The sequence below is a fragment of the Phalangium opilio genome, unplaced genomic scaffold (assembly GCF_054372755.1).
Source record: "Phalangium opilio isolate 3A_F unplaced genomic scaffold, DU_Popi_V2 ptg000390l_1, whole genome shotgun sequence".
Classification (NCBI taxonomy): Eukaryota; Metazoa; Arthropoda; class Arachnida; order Opiliones; family Phalangiidae; genus Phalangium; species Phalangium opilio.
In genome coordinates, this window is record NW_028324234.1 from 1250150 (window position 1) to 1268331 (window position 18182).

General features: G+C 37.2%; 1 protein-coding gene across 1 annotated transcript in view; it reads right to left on the reverse strand.

Annotated features, from left to right (window-relative positions):
• Window positions 1–5284: 5284 nt before the first annotated feature.
• LOC149594186 (D(1) dopamine receptor-like) overlaps window positions 5285–18182 on the reverse strand; it is a 51363-nt gene continuing 38465 nt past the window's right edge. The window contains exon 2 of the mRNA XM_089861324.1: window positions 5285–6533. Within this exon, the coding sequence (XP_089717450.1) occupies window positions 5844–6533 (690 nt within the window). The 3' untranslated portion in view covers window positions 5285–5843. The remainder of the gene's footprint in view (window positions 6534–18182) is intronic.

Consider the following 18182-nt stretch of genomic DNA (forward strand, 5'->3'; position numbering starts at 1 on the left):
TTGAATTTTATTACAAAGACTTTTCAACTGACAAAAATATATGAATCTCGCACTCATATTTAACATCATTCGTGAATAGTTTACTCTCTAATAAAGACGAGGTTCGTTTTTACTTTGTTTTCTTACGCTCTGAAAATATGAGAAAAGTATAATTAATTTAACGATTTATAATTATTTGCCCTTTTGAATTGATAAAGATACGGAGCATATGATAGCGCATTATCTACAAATAAATAAGACAGTTAAACTGAAACTAAGAACATCAAAATCAGAAGAAATTAACTAAAAGATAAAGTTGGAAATTTTTGAATGATTAAAGCATGGTTTTCACTTGACCGAAAAAAAACTACTTTGCAGCTGGACGTCAAACTTCAGATTTGTTGTTTACGTTGTCGCCCAGCGTTATAGCGTTTTCACTTAGCGTAGTTCATGCAAATAATGGAACCAAGGCTTAACAGATAAACTGAACACTGCACTAATTGCGGCCCATCTATTGTCTTTCTTTTTAGCAATCTTTGTTTCTAATATCATACAGATTTGTATTGTTTCTAACCTCTTCAATAAACCTTTCAGCATTGAACTTCGGCATTCTCAGGGATTTGCACTAGTAACTGACTCGATTAGGAACGAAATAAATAAAAACATGGCGGACCACGGACGGCCTCTTCCGAACACGCGTGGTTGAAAATGACTTCATGACTCTAGATTATTGCTGATTGGCTCGCGTAGAGCGTTAACGTTGAACGCGGCCAAAAAAATAGAAGGCTAATATCGTCACACTCAGCGTAATTTCTGTCCAGCGTAACTATGTTTTTTTCGGTTGTCGCTTGACGTCGGGCGAAAAGTCGTGATTTACGCCAAGTGAAAACCATGCTTAATGAAAAAGTAATTTATTAAAATTGAAACAATTTTTGATATTCACAAAATAGCTTTCTGAATTTAATTTTTATGAAAAACTATATTTGACAATTTTTTTTACGAAGTCTGATGAAAATTGAAGTAAGATGTGTTATTGCATTTTAAGTTTTTAACAAATACCACTGTTGGTGTGTTAATGAATTTCATTTATTTCATTATCATTAAAAACTTTTTATTCCTTTGTTTGGTTATAAAATAAACCATTATTGCCATTGTAGCATTTAATGAAATAACACTAATATTATTTAGAAAGCCTGAAGTCATGAATGAGTTGATTATTATCAAAAGTCCATAGCTTAAAACCAAAAGTATACTCTACTGAAGCTTGCTTGAGTCGTGTAGCGTGACAGACCCTCCATTACCCCTCAGAATAGTGTCGACCCCCCTCTATTTAGGATTACCTTATCGACCTTAGTACAGGGACCACGTGGGAGTGGGCTCAAAATAGTAACCAAAAATGTACGTGTGCATCACTACCTTAGGGTACTATTTTCCATAGACCTTTGACCTCAAAATAGCTCTTCTCTTATTGGTTGGTTAGTGTATAGGTTGATAGAAGGGTCGATTGCTTCTCATTTTACATGGCGTCTAAACTCAAAGGCTGGGAACTGCGAACGAAGTACACTTTCTTGTTTTAATCTATGATCTTTTGTTATAACCTCTCCAAGTGCCGATGACGTCAAGGAGAGATATTACTCTGGACGTTTTTGTGTGCTTGTCTGCAGGGTTGTTGATTTTTTTGATTTTAATTGATTTATTTGATTTTTTTTATTTTTATTGAACTACTAGATAGTAAATTACCAACATGAAAACTTTTGAGTCAAAATTAGCCAAAAGCAAAATAATCATGACATTTAAGCAGCTATTGGATATTGTTACTATCCAAATGCTTGTATAAAAAACTAGCTTGACCGCTATTTCATTTCCTAGCCTGTCCAGCAAGACAAACTGGAGTTCTGGGAAAAACTTAAACTGAAATATTCCAAAACCATGATTATTTTTCAATTTTAGGTCTTTTCTAGTTAAAGTGTTAGTGACATAATTTTCGTCACCCACAAACTTAAAATGCTAAAAAAATCCTTGAAAAATCTAGTTTATTATGATATGTTTACTTTTGTATTTGGTTTCGTAGAAATTTGTAAAATTGCAATCAAAGTTTAGTGTTTGGAAAAGGCCTAGTTAAAATTTTGTTTCGCTTGATGACGTAGTAAGGAGAAACTTTCACTCTAGATGTCGCTCACGTGAAGCGCCTGTTAATGTCGCCGCGCCGCGTTAAGCCTAATTTATTCAGACTCGCGCGCAGAGATAGTTCTATATTTTCTTTGCTCGCGCGCGCGCAGCATTAGTAGACTCGGGAGTCTCGGGCGCGAGCGCTTGGCTTTTCCGCGAGATGCCGTGAGTGACGTAGCAAGGAGAAAACCCGCCAAAAATCTTCTTCGCAAATTTGCTTTTGCCCCCCAAATTTCAAGTTTTCAAAGTGTTTTTTCTGTGTTTCCCTTCATATTTAAATATTAATCAAGCATATTTTTGGAATCAGAAGAGTTTAAACTCTCAAAAAAGTAAGGTTTTCTTTAGATTTGAGATAATTTTTAAATCACGTCGCTATTCCAAGTTTCTTCTCGAGTTTCTTAAACTACTTCTTGGAATCTTAGAAAACACTTTATAAAAATAAAAATATATTCTTGATTTTAATCAAATGATTTTTTTAAAAAAATCGCTTGATTAAAATCAAACAACCCTGCTTGTCTGTCTGTCTGTGTCTTTCACCGCGTTCGCAGTTGACAAATCGGAGCAATCGTACATGCTTTATTTGCAACGCGTTCGCCGTTCCATTATCGCCGTTAAGGGATAAGAAATAGATAGTTTTCACGCATGGAGAATTCATACCATTTACACCAGGAGGCTAGGCTACCTGGTGTAAATGGTATGAATCCTCCACCTGTGAAAACTATCTATAGGCGGCGATCGACTAGGGTTACGAGAAACCTCTAGCTTCCTCCCTATGGTGGCTAGGACTTCCACCAAATTTTAACGCAATCGCGGCTTTTCTTATAAATTATTGGGAATCAATCGCCTTTTATACCCTAAATTTCCAAAAATTGTTATAGAGGCATCCGCATAAATTCAAACGCCAACAATAGCTATGTTTAAAATGATTTTAGGAATAACGTTTCTTAATTACTGGTGATTAAATTAATTAATATCTATTATATTTATTTAATTATTTATGAAAAACCTCTTAATTGCGTCTCGACTTGGAGAGGGGTATTTGGTTTCCCAACTTGTTTTTCAAAAGGTCAAAGTCCCCAGTCATTGGCGGTGGACGCCATGTAAGAAGAAAAGCAATAACGACCCTCATATTGCTCGAACCAACTAATCAGAGAAAAGCTTTTTTGAGGCCAAAGGTTTATAGAAAATAGTACACCATGGTGGCGATACAAACTTGAGTTCTTGGTACTACTACTACTATATTCAGCCTATTTATAGGTTTCTCTGTGCTGGGGTCAACATTATTCTAAGGGTAAAGGGGAGGGCACGAGCAAGCTTCAGTGAAGTACACATTTTTGCAAGAACCGAAGTCTTGTATATCAAAAGTATATAGATTAAAAACAAAAAGTACACTCCGTTGAAAAAAAACCAAAAGTACACTCCGTTTAAACTTGCTGGCACCGTAAAATATGAGAAGCCCTAACTCCTTTATCCCCCAACCAGAATAGTGTCGACCCCCTCTGCGTAGCGGAAAAGGGAACAAGACGTTCAGTGAACAGGCTCATAAAATATAGAAGATGCTAGCTCTAGTACCAAAAATTAACGTTTGGATCGCCAGCATCATGTTACTACTACTTTCTATAAGTCAAGAAGCTTTTCCCTGATTGGTTAGTTCCTGTAGGGGGTTGATTAAGAGGAGGGTAGTTAATTTGCTTAATTCAGTTCACATGCCGTCTACAGTTAACTAAAGGAAGCTAGGGAATTGGTAATAAAATATACTTTATCTTTTTAATCTATATACTTTTGGTTTTATAAATATTAAGTAATTTTTTATACACTTTTTGGTAATACCAAGAGTTAGTTTTGTAAATATTTAGTCATTTTTGGGAAGCGTATTGTAATATATCTTTCAGTATTTAACAACAAAGAGAGTGAATTATTAAACGACAATTCGAATATAAAATGAACATTTTTAATCTTAATTTTATGAGGTAGAGGGTATTTTTGTCTTTAAAATAAATCAAGTTTAGTTAAAATCGGTTAAAATTTCACGTTTCAATATAAAGTTTCAAACAAGGCTTCTTGTATACATTAAATCACCTTCTATGTCACTGGGAATTGACATCAACTTCCGGTAGAGGGAAAGTTTGAGATGTTGATTTGAGGGACCAAATTTCCAAGGTAAAATTTTTGAAGTTATTAAGAAGATTTTATTGTATTATAACATTCATAGTTCTAGACGTGTTTAAAATTTTCCGATTAAATGAGACTAGTCCTTTAAATACTGTTTGCACCCCGGCTTTTAAGGAATTAACATTTTAAACTTCGAATTTTATAAAAGCGGGGTAAAATATCACAATTAATAGCGAATTCCACTTACTGCTCTCGGAGCGCTCCCATGGAGCAATAAATAAAGGAGACCCTGATTTAGCAAAAACAGTCTTTAACGAAGCCGAGAACTGTTTCTCCCACTTATATGGCTCCATGGGAGCGCTCCGCGAGCAGTCAGTGGAAATCGCTATTAATAATTGATTTAAAACGGAATCGAAAGCTGCTTTATAAAATGGTTTCTTTGAACTGGGCCTGGATAAAATTTTTAATAGAATCATAAGTTTATAAGACATGTTCCATTAGTATGACACAACCTATACTTTGTAATGCTACTGAGAGACTTACAGCAACGGAATCGAGTCAATTGAAGTCCTACACTCGGTTAATTAATTAATTTTGCAGGACTTCTATCTAGGTCCTATTTAGTCTGCATTACCAAGCCTTTGACAACGGCGCCTGACCACCCGGCGCATATCACTTTACCTCGAATCTTTGACCTTCGTCAATCACTTCAAGACAAGCTTTCTCCAGTTTTTAACAAGTCAAAATTTTGTACATCTGATTGTTGATTTCAGAATTTTTATGTGAATTCCTATAATTTCAGAATGAATTCCTTGATTTCCGTGGTTACGATTATTTTAAACGAATTCCATAATCTTTACACTGATTTCCCGTTATTGCCGCAGATTACTAGCTATTCCCGTTTGAATTTCAATGAATTCCGGTGATTTTCTTTTTATGAATGCCGTGATTACCACTGGACTCTTTGTGAATTACGATGAATGCCGTGATTACCACTGGACTCTTTGTGAATTACGATGAATGCAGTGATTATTTCTATTTCAAATGATTACGATTTTTATTTTGGGATTTTTAAATACCTCGATTGATTCTGTGTGATTATTTCACGAAATGCGTGATTCAAGAGGTGATAACAAAAGATTACTGGAAAATCAAGTGATTATTTCGGATTTTCTCAAGATTTCACGTGATTTCCAGTGATTATTTCGGATTTTCTCAAGATTTCACGTGATTTCCAGTGATTATTTCGGATTTTCTCAAGATTTCACGTGATTTCCAGTGATTATCGGAGATTTCTGGTTACCTTTGATTACCCGCAAGAATGTTGATTTTCTAAGAATTCTAGAAATCAAGTAATCGATTTCTGCGGTTTTGTACACCTGATTATTCAAGTGACTAACCCCTCGGTAACCAGTGACAAACTTATGGATCGAACATATCTTTTAAACGTATGATGGAATGTAATTAAAAATAGGGCTAATGATAAATCTTTTGTTTTCGAAATGTTTTTGAGCTCATTTTAAAAACCTGCAGGAATTTTTCGTGGACAAAACTTATTGTACGATATTGAACAAATGTGCCCATTAAAGGTAGTGTCTTTCCTCGTTACCAATACCTAAGTTACCTCGACCAGGCGATGGTGGCTGTAAACTATTACCGCTATAGAACACAACGCTAGAATGGTGTGTTTGTAGTCCAGTCCAAGGTGTATCCGGAGTAATGCTCGGCGTTCTACAGTCTGGAGTGCAAGGAGCGTCCAAGAATAGCCGGTCCATTCTTTGCATACTTCTACTAGTAGTACTAATTTCATCAAAGCCTGGACACTCCCTTTTGGGTTCTTCTTGGCAACAAAGAGTCCTCTTAAAGGCCTCCTTGAATTCACGGTTTAAGAAAGCGTATATACACGGATTGAAGGACGAGTTGAAGTATCCTAACCAAGTAATGGCGGAGCGGGCCTCGTACGCTAATTGGCATTCTTCGCAATAGGCGTCGATCAAGTACATCAGGAAGAAGGGCAACCAACAGACGCAGAATACACCCATGACTATCCCTAGTGTACGAATGGCTTTAGTGTCCGTTATAAGTTGACGCGAACGTCTTCGAAGACTGCGTCGAATTCGTTGGTCTGTGTTTTGAAGGGACTGTTCCAATTGCCGAATCTCTCGAGATTGTTTTTCGGCCACCAGCAAAATACGGAAGTACACGTAGAACATAACCGGAAGTGGTAGGTAAAACGAAGTCAACGAGGACACAACCGCGTATATCCGATTGACCTTAAAGAGAAAAAAAGAAGAAACATTTTGTAATTAGAAATACAGTAACCATATATTAAAAACTGATTTATGTACTTAGAATGTCGGATCATAGCTTTAGCCTCTGGTACCAGCGTGGCAAATATGGCGGTGGCACAGGGCAAATGACCAGTTTAAAAATTAAATCGGAGTGGGGTCAGTGGTCTACGGGACCATTAAGAAAATTCAAGGGTAACCAGAGTCCAAACATTAATTTATATATTTTAATTTTCCACTTCATTCGTTTAGCAGACGACGTGGGTCGCTGGCCCCGTGTCCAGTTTAAAAAAATTCATATTTCCCACCCTGTCTGGTACCATCCTCGCAGGCAGGGCCGGAAATAAGCACAGGACACTGGACATTGTCCAATAAAATTTTAAAATGTCCCATAATTTTTTTAAAAACTAAGGGGGTAACTGGACAGTTTGACCAATAAATTTTCCGAAGTTTTGATAGCTTGATTATGCAGGTGCGACACTATTTTGTACACTCCAGTGGACTATGTCCTATAAATTTTCCAGTCAAATAGGGGGTCACTGGAAACATGTCCTATAAGAATTTTTTCTTATTTCCGGCCCTGCTCGCAGGCTCGCATACTCTATTGAGGAACTTCGTCTGCTTATACTTTGACTCCACTCTCGAATTTTGTATATAGCGACTTCTAGTGATCGAAAATGTCATTCTTATCTCCATTTTCGAGGTTAAATATTTTTTCCGAAATTGCGCCAGTGGTAAAAAAGCAAAGTGGACCATAATGCGATATAAGCGCTGATCCGTTGATGCCCCTTATAGATGGCTTTTCTGCTACACAGTGGCTAAGCTTGCTAAAGGCTAGTAAAGCCAAAGGCAGAAACCAATGGGGACTAGTGCATTAGGTCTCATTGGTTCCTGCCTTTGGCAAGGTAAAATTCGTGTCCAGAAGATTAGCCAGAATGATAGGGGTGATCATGGAGCTGCGCTTTCCTTTCAAAGTTATAAGAATATAAGAATATACAGGGTGTTTCTGAAAAGTTCATCAATAATGAAGGAGCGTGTTTATTGGGCCATTTTGAGTCGAAAATGTTCTATGACATTTTGCCGTCCGAGCCACTGTTTTTGAGTTATGATTTGAATGTTTTAGGGATGATCCCTTAATTAGATTACAGTTCTATTTCAATTTTCTAATTAAATTTAAGGGGTCATACGTAAATTACGCCAATTCCAAATTGAAAACAGTGGCTCGGACGGAAAATAGTCATAGAAGATTTTCGACTCAAAATGTTCCAATAAACACGTCCCTTCATTATTGATGGACTTTTCAAAAACACCCTGTATATAATTGACGTTTCTTTAAAGGAATGGGTCACCCATAAACGTTTTTCGCTGTAATCCATTTAATTTCACCCAAAACCAAGATTTCGAGAGTTGAAAAAATTTTACATGAAGTATATTTCAGGGTTGTTTGATTTTAGCACAAGTAGAATAATCTTACACCAAGTTCCTATGTAAGATTTTTTGCCGTAGCCTCTGTGTCTGAAAGTTCTGACGTTAAGCTTCTTAAAGTTTCCAACGGAGCTCGCGTGAATGGAGAGATAAAATTTCTAAAATCTCGGCCACGACCGACAACGAGCTTTTGAAGCAGTGCTCCAGAGGGACCCTATTCTGTAATTTTCTCCATCCCTCCCGTAAACATTACGGTTCCCGTCAAGTTTACAATTTTCCGTTTTTAGCATAACGGCCAAATGAAAATTCCAGAAAAATGCTATTCTATAACGTTTCCGTTAAGTAAAAACATTTTTCCCGTTAATTTTTAAATTCCCGTTGAAATTTCATCAAACCGTTTTCGTTAGGCTTAAGTTGAACTATTGAGAGATAGTTAGATTGATTTTTCTTCACTATTTAATTATTTATAAATTGTCACCTTAATTAAATTAATTTTCATTTATCGCGAAAAACGTGTTGACACGCAAAGCATTGCCTTCTTTCTTGCACAAAAAAGCGAAGAATTTCCATTTGTATTAATCGGTAGGTCAATTTAAATATCACTGTCGAAACGTAATTGAAATTATGGTAAAAAATAGACACGTTTGTAAACAATTAAGTTTCTATCACTATAGTATTGTTTTTGAAATAGGCTTAGCAATGCTTTTTGAATCCGTTAAGTCCCTAACGGATGCCTTCGAGCTCACGAAAAGTTAACGTTCACCGTTACCGTTAAGTTTTCGTCCAAAAAGTTACAGAATAGACTTTTTCACAAAACGGTTTTAGCCGACCGTAATCTTTACGGTTCACGAAAACTTTACGGCCAAAAACGCTTACAGAATAGGGTCCCTGTGGAGAGTGAAGTAAAACATGCGGGGCTAATTTTTTTTTATCTGAGTAAGTTCAAGCATGGAGGGTTCATCCACGGTGTTTACGTTTTTTATGGCAACGGCGTATCGTGTGGAGTGCTAACGTTTTTAAAGAGGGTGATTAAGTCGACATAATGGATAAATTAGAAGCCGACAGAATTATTTTTTTTCTGGCACGGATATACTGAGTTTGTTTTGAGAGCCCTAAATCCGTTTCGTTATTTGTAACTTGCTCCGCCGTAACGTAAACTCCGATCGTCTAATCAGATCTCCGTCTCTCTATTGGCCGAGAAGCTCATCGCAAGCGGACCCAACCTCCAATCCAAAAATTGAAGTTTCGTACCTTTTATAAGGGGAGCGGAATTTTTTTAGTGAGAGCCAGCTTTCCGCGGCTGATGTTAGTTGGCGCCGAGAAAAAATGTTAGGAGAGAAAAACTTTGGGTGTTCAACCACCATTTACTCTACAGTAGATACATTCGGCCTAACCTTGGGATATCAAGTTTTAGGAACACTCGAGATAAGACGTTCGTTAGAGAGAACCTGACACACAATACCCTCATTCCTAAGCTGGAAAGCAAGGTCCTTGGTGTTAGATTATTCACCTTGTGATTTTAGCCATTTGGATTTAAATCATGATTTAAATCAAGTGATTTTTTAAAAAAAAATCATTTGATTAAAATCAAGTATTTATTATTTATTTAAAAAAAATGTTTTCTATGATTCCAAGAAATAGTTTAAGAAACTTAACTAGAAAAGACCTATAATTAAAAACAATCATGGTTTTTGGCATATTTCAGTTTCGTTTTTCCAAGAACTCCAGTTTGTCCTGCCACTCATGGTCAATTTTAACTGGAGTAAGATTCAAAATAGGTTGGAAAATGAAATAGTGGTCAAGCTAGTCTTTTTGTACAAGCATTTGAATAGTAACGATAAGAATAACTTTGCAGAAAATATCCAATAGCTGCTTAAATGTCCTGATTATTTTGCTTTTTGTTAATTTTGAATCAAAAGTTTTCATGTTGGTAATTTACTAACGATAAAAATCAAAGGGGTAATCGTAATCGGGTTGTAGCTTCGGAGTTTTCGTTCTTGTTACGGTGCGCATTGACTGTCTTTGCCACGAATCAGCTTTGGTGATATTTAACGTTAACAGTCGTGTTGGCAAACTAAGAATATCGTGTTGGTGAAACGAGACAATAGTGTTTATACTGCAAACCAGTTGTGAATGTAGCCATGGGAATATTGGGTTAACAGTTGAGGCGTAGACAATTGGGCCTTTTCAAACACACAAAGGTTATATCTCTCCTAAAGTTATACACTTCATTTGCTGTTTCTTTTCCCATTGACTAATTTCCATGTGTCCAAGACGTATCTTTATTGGGAGTAAAATGTGTTCTGCTTTACTGTATTTTCGCTATGCTTGGAATACTGCTTTAATAATTCGAAAATTTTTACTTCAAAAAAGCGAAATAATTCTATATCTAGGTTAATAAGTTTGTAGTAGTAGTCCTCCTTTTGACTCGGAGAGGTAATAATTTGGTTTTTCCAACTTGTTTTGTTTTAAACGTTCGAGATAAATCCACTTTAAAATTGCAACTTATGAAATTTTGCTCACATTCGAATGATCCTGGTTGCTTCGCATTTGATAGGTAAACCATAATTTTTAAGCAGTTTCTAGCTTTAACCTGTTTCGACGTGAACCATATATTGTAAAGCTACTCGGAATTGTTTCACTGTTACAAACTCTCTACGAGTGCTAAACTCAAAATTAGCTAGTTGCAAAAAATAGTGTTGAGCGAAAAATAAGATCTGATTTTTCATTTATTTGTATAACAAAGTCAAAACGTTCTTTGCAAAAATTGCCACGCGGTTTTTTCCTCCATATTTATACAGGGAATGTACCCAACTTCATGATTATGTGGACGTTTTATTTTCATTTCAAATCCGAATTTTTTTATTTTTATTTTTATAGTTTAGTTTGATATTTCCACATAAGTGGAAAAAACCGTGCCAAAAAGGTTTTTTCCACTCGGTTTTTACCAGGAAAAACGTGCCAACCCCGTTATAGCCGAGGTGTAAGCCTCTAACCGTATTTCCTAGTTAAGCCTTTTCTGAATTTCCTTCTCAACATATGACGTGTCGTCTTACTCCTCGGCTGTGCGCCGATGTAGGTGCGCGTGAGAGCCACGTCTTTGACTCTCCTACTTATTTGTGCTCACTGTGTGTACTACATGTCGACGCCTTCAGAAAATTTCTATCGCCAACGCCCTTCACAGTATAAAGCATTGCCCTTAGTAACTCCAGGAATCACTATGCTCCCATATCTTCGATGTTAATTTGTACGAGAGGTTTGCAGGCGGGGCTTGAATGCTCTTCGTCACGCGTCATAATTCTAACGCGTTGGCAATAAAATCACGAGCGCATATGACTGTGACGTAGCAACATCACTACGCGAGGTCAGGCGCGGGCGCAAGGTGCAACCCGCAGTGAAATAAATTATTCGTAAAGGAAAAATTATCATACGGTAACCTTCCGCCATATTTGGGGGACCTCCTGAGCTTGTACTACAGGGGTGTTGGTTTAAATAGAGGATTGACACTCTTTGTTACCTTTGACCTTTCCGTTACTATAAAAGGGTTGACAGCTAATGATCAGTCACTCTCCACTATTAAGATGTAGTAGGTCTCTCGACCTAAGGGTTCTTAACTCTTCCTAATTACTCTAATTTCTTAAATAAAACTTCATTTTCATAATTATAATTAGTAATTATTTGTAAAGCAGCAGTTCTTTAGTTTTACTGAATACAAGTCGGTATTTAGTTATTACAGAAGTCCATTAAATTAGCCAAGGAAGTAACCAAAATAAGGGTTTGAGACTCTCCTCTCTTGTGTAGCAATACTGAAGAAGGGCGACACATTCGCCACCTCACGATAACATTTCTCAGGCCTCTGGGTTAGGCTCGACTCGTACGCCGAAATTTGCCCTATAGGGAGAGAAACAGCTATTGGCTGAACATGAACTCGGAATCTCTAAAGGGACCGGAAAACGCCCGCCTCCCACTGTACAAACCGAGTTCCCTCTAGCTTAAAAACATCGGGGAAACGGATGGGGGCTGTGAATTTGAGAACAGTCAAGAGCATTCGGTCTTTTGTGATTCTTTTTTATAAAGCAAACGGGCTGCGACATTCATTTTAATTTTTATGTCATGTTATGTTATGTTGTAAATAATTAGGACCGGAAATCGCCCGCCTCCAACTGTACAAGCCGAGCCCTCTCATAGCTTTAGGGAAGAAAAAAACCAATTTAAGCAAACGTGCTATAGAGAGGAATCTATCCCGTTTTTCGGTCCCTTTAGCGTTCATGGGCTGAAGAAGTCACGCCCCGCAAACGTGAAAAAAGAGTTCCAAGAGAGTAGCTCGAGATTTCAAACATGCTAAATCCCCAACCATGGAGTTAAAAGGAGTTCTTACCCCAGCAGAGACGACGCTATACCATCTATTGTAACTGTTTACTTCCTAGGCTAATTTAATGAACTTCTGGTTTTACTGAATAGAAGTTTATAATATAAATCATGAATGTACTTAAGGAAACTAAGTCTTTAATTTAGTTTGAGTAAAGGCTTTTATGGCCACGTGGGGCGAGCTTACAATATATAATGATTAGTCGATCTCCTCTATCAATTACTCCCATTATTGTATGATTTTCTGGTGGTAACTCCCTTATAATAAATTCCTGGACAAAGTAAAAGCCAATTTACTTCACAATGTAACTTTCACCTTTACAGATTGCAAAAGTATATAGACCTAAAAACAAAAAGTATCCTACACTTCGTTCAATTGAAAATTGTTGACGCCGTGTAATATGAGAAGCCCTAACTCCTCTATCCCAACCAGAATAGTGTCGACCCCCGCCCCCTGCGTATGACTATCTTCCCTCTGCTTGGCACAGGGAACAAGCCGTTCCGTGAATATGCTGATAAAGTAGTACCAAAAATTAACGTTTGGTTCGCTAGCATAATGTACTACTTTCTATAAACCTATGACGTCAAGAAGCTCCTCCCTGATTGGTTAGTTCATGTAGGAGGTTAATTTAGAGGTAGTTAGTATGCATTTTCAGTTTACATGTCGTCTACAGTTAACCAAAGGCAGCTAGGAAATTGTTAGTGAAGTGCACTTTTTGTTTTTATTCTTTATACTTTTGCAGATAGTAAACATCTTTTGTGCGCATAGAGGAAACACTGGGAAGAGAACAAAGAGGATATCCCTGCTCTCTCTTTGCACCAGTGAGCACAAATAGAAAGGAGAGTCGGAGAGACCAAATTCTCCGTCACCCCCCCCCCTCTTTCAAAAAACGTTACCAGTGTGCTGGGGCTCTATAAGAGCGTGCCGCACATGCGCAAACGGCGCAACGGAGAGGGAAAAAATCAGAGAAGTTTGTTAACGTTTCGGCCCACCCAATTTTACTTCTGAGGTGTGAGCCTCTAACCATATTTTCGTGTTGATCCTCTTTCCTCGTGCGGGGGAGAATCCCCCTCGCACGAGTATTATTCCGGCTTTTCAAGGTCTCTCTAGCATAGCTACGGACAGGAATACCGTGTGTTCGGGGCTTTTCATCTGCATCATTCCGATTTCGATTTTTCAAAGTAAACACTTATTTGGTGACTCTACCTGAACGAACTCTAGTTGAAGCCACAAAAATGGATAAATAGACTCCGCCTCCTCCCAAGCACGCGATGGTGCGGTTGTTTAAGGATGGTGGCGCGCGATGGTTTAGGCATGGTGCTAGAGGATAGCTTAAGTCTTTAGAAGGAAAGTTGTCTGCTGCGAGTTCTACTGTTAAGTTAATAATTATTAGTCTCGCTCACAACTGGAGGTGTGGCGTCTACTCCGTCTAGTAAAAATTTTTATCTCATGCTCGATTTTTTAGCCCCCATTGTTTCACTTTTTTATGATCTTACATATCCCGCACAAGTGTCCTTTCTGCTGGGGCAGCTTGTTGAATTCCCTTCTGAACGGATGACGTGACGTCTTACTCCTCGGCTGTGCGCCGAGGTAGGTGCGCCTGAGAACCATGTTGCCCGGCCGTTGTAGTTTACTTCCCCCTTCAGCTATCTTTGACTCTCCTTTCTATTTGTGCTCACTGCTATGCACATACCAAAGAAAGGTTTGTCTCTAACAAAAGTGTGGCTTTGTAAGTGAATTAGGACGGAAAATGGAGTTGAAGCGGAACGATAGCAACACGTACTGCAGACCAACCACGCGGAAAATTGACTCAATACGAAAACTCGGACCCTTTACTTTGCTCCACATTTCTGGTCAGACAGCTTTAACTTTCAGCTATACTCTTTAAAGGGAGGGTGAAGGGAATAATCAAGTGTGTCTTCTACATATTAAAAGACCAGTCTGCATAGTGTGAAACATTCAGGAAATACCGTCTCCGAATGATTTTGAAATTACAAGTAGGTTCAGATTTTAACAGTAATTTTAAATAAGCCCTCCAACCAATCACGAAACGCCTTGCCTTTTTGTTAACAAAATTCTCGTGGCACGCAGACTCCATGTCGAATGAAATATAGCACGAGATTTGATAAAATTTGCGCGCGATGTGAATTGCCAATCGTGGTGCGAGTGTAGAGCGTGCAACTAGAATTTTGGTAACAAGAAGGCAGGGCGTTACGCGATAGGTCGAAGGTCCTTATTTCAAATTATAACTAAAATCTTAACCAATTTTCAATTATAAAATCATTCGGAGACTGTGTTTCCTGGACGTTTAAATATGCAGACTGGTCTTATAATTAGAAAAAGAATCGATAAAAAATCACTAGACTCTCCACTTCCCCCTTTACCTTTAAAGGGCAAGGCCACGTTTTAAATTAAAATTTTTGGGGTATGGGAAGTATTTTTCTCTTTAAAATGTGAAAATGAGCTTAGCAATAACAATAAGGCTAAGCCAAATTTCTTTGCATACTTTTCACTTTCTACGTCACAGGAAACTTACATCAACTTCCGGTTGCGCGAAGTTTTAAAACTTTTGATTTCAGTGGACAATATTTCTTTTTTGGTTCTAACGTTTTTTAAATTATTGAAAAGTTATAGTTCGGTTTAATGGCATGCTCAAAATTTTCCGAATAAATAAGACTTAGCCTCAGGGCTGGATTAAAGGGGGGGCTGAGGGGGGCACTGGCCCCGGGCGCAAGGCTTGTTGGGGGCGCATTGAGTTCCCCATCCAATAATACTAAAATCTTGGGGATCGAGTAAATAGGGGCCGAGTAATCGAGGAAAATATTCACAAACATACCCCCCTCCATAGGAATAGCATTACACCCAACTTTGGAGGCTCATAACTCTGGTTCTACTAGAGAATGGGAGATGTCCTTTGAGTATGTTATAGTCAGGGCCGGAATAGAGGGGGGCGATGGGGTGCTGGCCCACGGGCGCAACGCTTGTTGGGGGCACCAGGGAGGAGGAATGTTACAACATTCCTCCTCCCTGGGGGGACATTGAGTTAAACTATTCCCCAGCTTAGCAAACATTTGCTGTTCCTTTTTTTTCGACTTAAGGGGGCGCACATTATCTCGGCAACCGGGTGCAAAATTGCTTAATCCGGCCCTGCTTGGCCTTTGAGTACTGTTTGTGCATAGGGGCTTTCAACGAATTAACATTTGAAATTTCGAATTTTAATAAAGCGGTATAAAATATCACAGTTAAATAATTGACTTAAAAAGGAATCAAAATGAGTTCAATCAAAAATTCGTTTCAACTGGGCTCGGAATTTTCTAATAGAATTCCCGTACAAAAATTTTAGGCTGTAATTCATCTGCATACGCGCTTTTTTATCGCTATCACGCTGTAATAGGTATACATTAAGACTACATTTTCTGCAGGTCGAAAAACGCGAAAATTTAACAACAATTCCAGAACTGCAAATTGTCTGCCGTTTCTACATTTTCTGTTTATTATCTGTTAATTGTCTGTACTGGCAGAAATATGCAGCGCGATTCTGCAAACGCGATGCAAAAGTAGAAATAACAGCTGCTAGTTTAAAACTGTAATTTGACCACAGTTATAGACATGTTACAGATCTGCAAAAGTGATGGAAAAGTAGAAATCCAGCTGCCAATTTAAAACTGCAATTTGACTATATTTATTGACATGTTACAGGTTTGCAAAAGTGATTAAAAAGTAGAAATACCAGCTGCTAGTTTAAAACTGCAACTTGACCACATTTATAGACATGTTACAGGCCTGCAAATGTGATGGAAATGTAGAAATCCAGATGCCAATTTAAAACTGTAATTTTACCTCATTTATAGACATGTTACAGGTCTGCAAAACTTATGGAAAAGTAGATATTCAGCTGCCAATTTAAAACTGCAATTTGACCACATTTATACACATGTAACAGGTCTACAAAAGTGATGGAAAAGCAGAAATCCAGCTGCCAATTTAAAACTGTAATTTGACCAAATTTATAGACATGTAACAGGTCTACAAAAGTGATGGAAAAGCAGAAATCCAGCTGCCAATTTAAAACTGTAATTTGGCCATTTTTATAGACATGTTATAGGTGTGCAAAAGTGATAGAAAAGTAGAAATACCAGATGCTAGTTTAAAACTGTAATTTGACTACATGTATAGACATGTTTCAAGTCTGAAAAAGTGATGGAAAAGTAGAAATCCAGCTGCCAATTTAAAACTGTAATTTGACCATATTTATAGACATGTTACAAGTCTGAAAAAGTGATGGAAAAGTAGAAATCCACCTGCCAATTTAAAACTGTAATTTTACCTCATTTATAGACATGTTGCAGGTCTGCAAAACTTATGGAAAAGTAGATATTCAGCTGCCAATTTAAAACTGCAATTTGACCACATTTATAGACATGTAACAGGTCTACAAAAGTGATGGAAAAGCAGAAATCCAGCTGCCAATTTAAAACTGTAATTTGGCCATTTTTATAGACATGTTACAGGTGTGCAAAAGTGATAGAAAAGTAGAAATACCAGATGCTAGTTTAAAACTGTAATTTGACTACATGTATAGACATGTTACAAGTCTGAAAAAGAGATGGAAAAGTAGAAATCCAGCTGCCAATTTAAAACTGTAATTTGACCATATTTATAGACATGTTACAAGTCTGAAAAAGTGATGGAAAAGTAGAAATCCAGCTGCCAATTTAAAACTGTAATTTTACGTCATTTATAGACATGTTGCAGGTCTGCAAAACTTATGGAAAAGTAGATATTCAGCTGCCAATTTAGAACTGCAATTTGACCACATTTATAGACATGTAACAGGTCTACAAAAGTGATGGAAAAGCACAAATCCAGCTGCCAATTTAAAACTGTAATTTGACCAAATTTATAGACATGTAACAGGTCTACAAAAGTGATGGAAAAGCAGAAATCCAGCTGCCAATTTAAAACTGTAATTTGGCCATTTTTATAGACATGTTACAGGTGTGCAAAAGTGATAGAAAAGTAGAAATACCAGATGCTAGTTTAAAACTGTAATTTGACTACATGTATAGACATGTTACAAGTCTGAAAAAGAGATGGAAAAGTAGAAATCCAGCTGCCAATTTAAAACTGTAATTTGACCATATTTATAGACATGTTACAAGTCTGAAAAAGTGATGGAAAAGTAGAAATCCAGCTGCCAATTTAAAACTGTAATTTTACCTCATTTATAGACATGTTGCAGGTCTGCAAAACTTATGGAAAAGTAGATATTCAGCTGCCAATTTAGAACTGCAATTTGACCACATTTATAGACATGTAACAGGTCTACAAAAGTGATGGAAAAGCAGAAATCCAGCTGCCAATTTAAAACTGTAATTTGACCAAATTTATAGACATGTAACAGGTCTACAAAAGTGATGGAAAAGCAGAAATCCAGCTGCCAATTTAAAACTGTAATTTGGCCATTTTTATAGACATGTTACAGGTGTGCAAAAGTGATAGAAAAGTAGAAATACCAGATGCTAGTTTAAAACTGTAATTTGACTACATGTATAGACATGTTACAAGTCTGAAAAAGAGATGGAAAAGTAGAAATCCAGCTGCCAATTTAAAACTGTAATTTGACCATATTTATAGACATGTTACAAGTCTGAAAAAGTGATGGAAAAGTAGAAATCCAGCTGCCTATTTAAAACTGTAACTATTCCACATTTGTAGACATATTGCAGGAATTCAAAAGTAGAATTTCCTACTTTTGAATACCTGCAATATATCTCACTAAATGTGGTTAAATTACAGTTTTAAGTTGGTAGCTGAATTTCTACTTTTCCATCACGTTT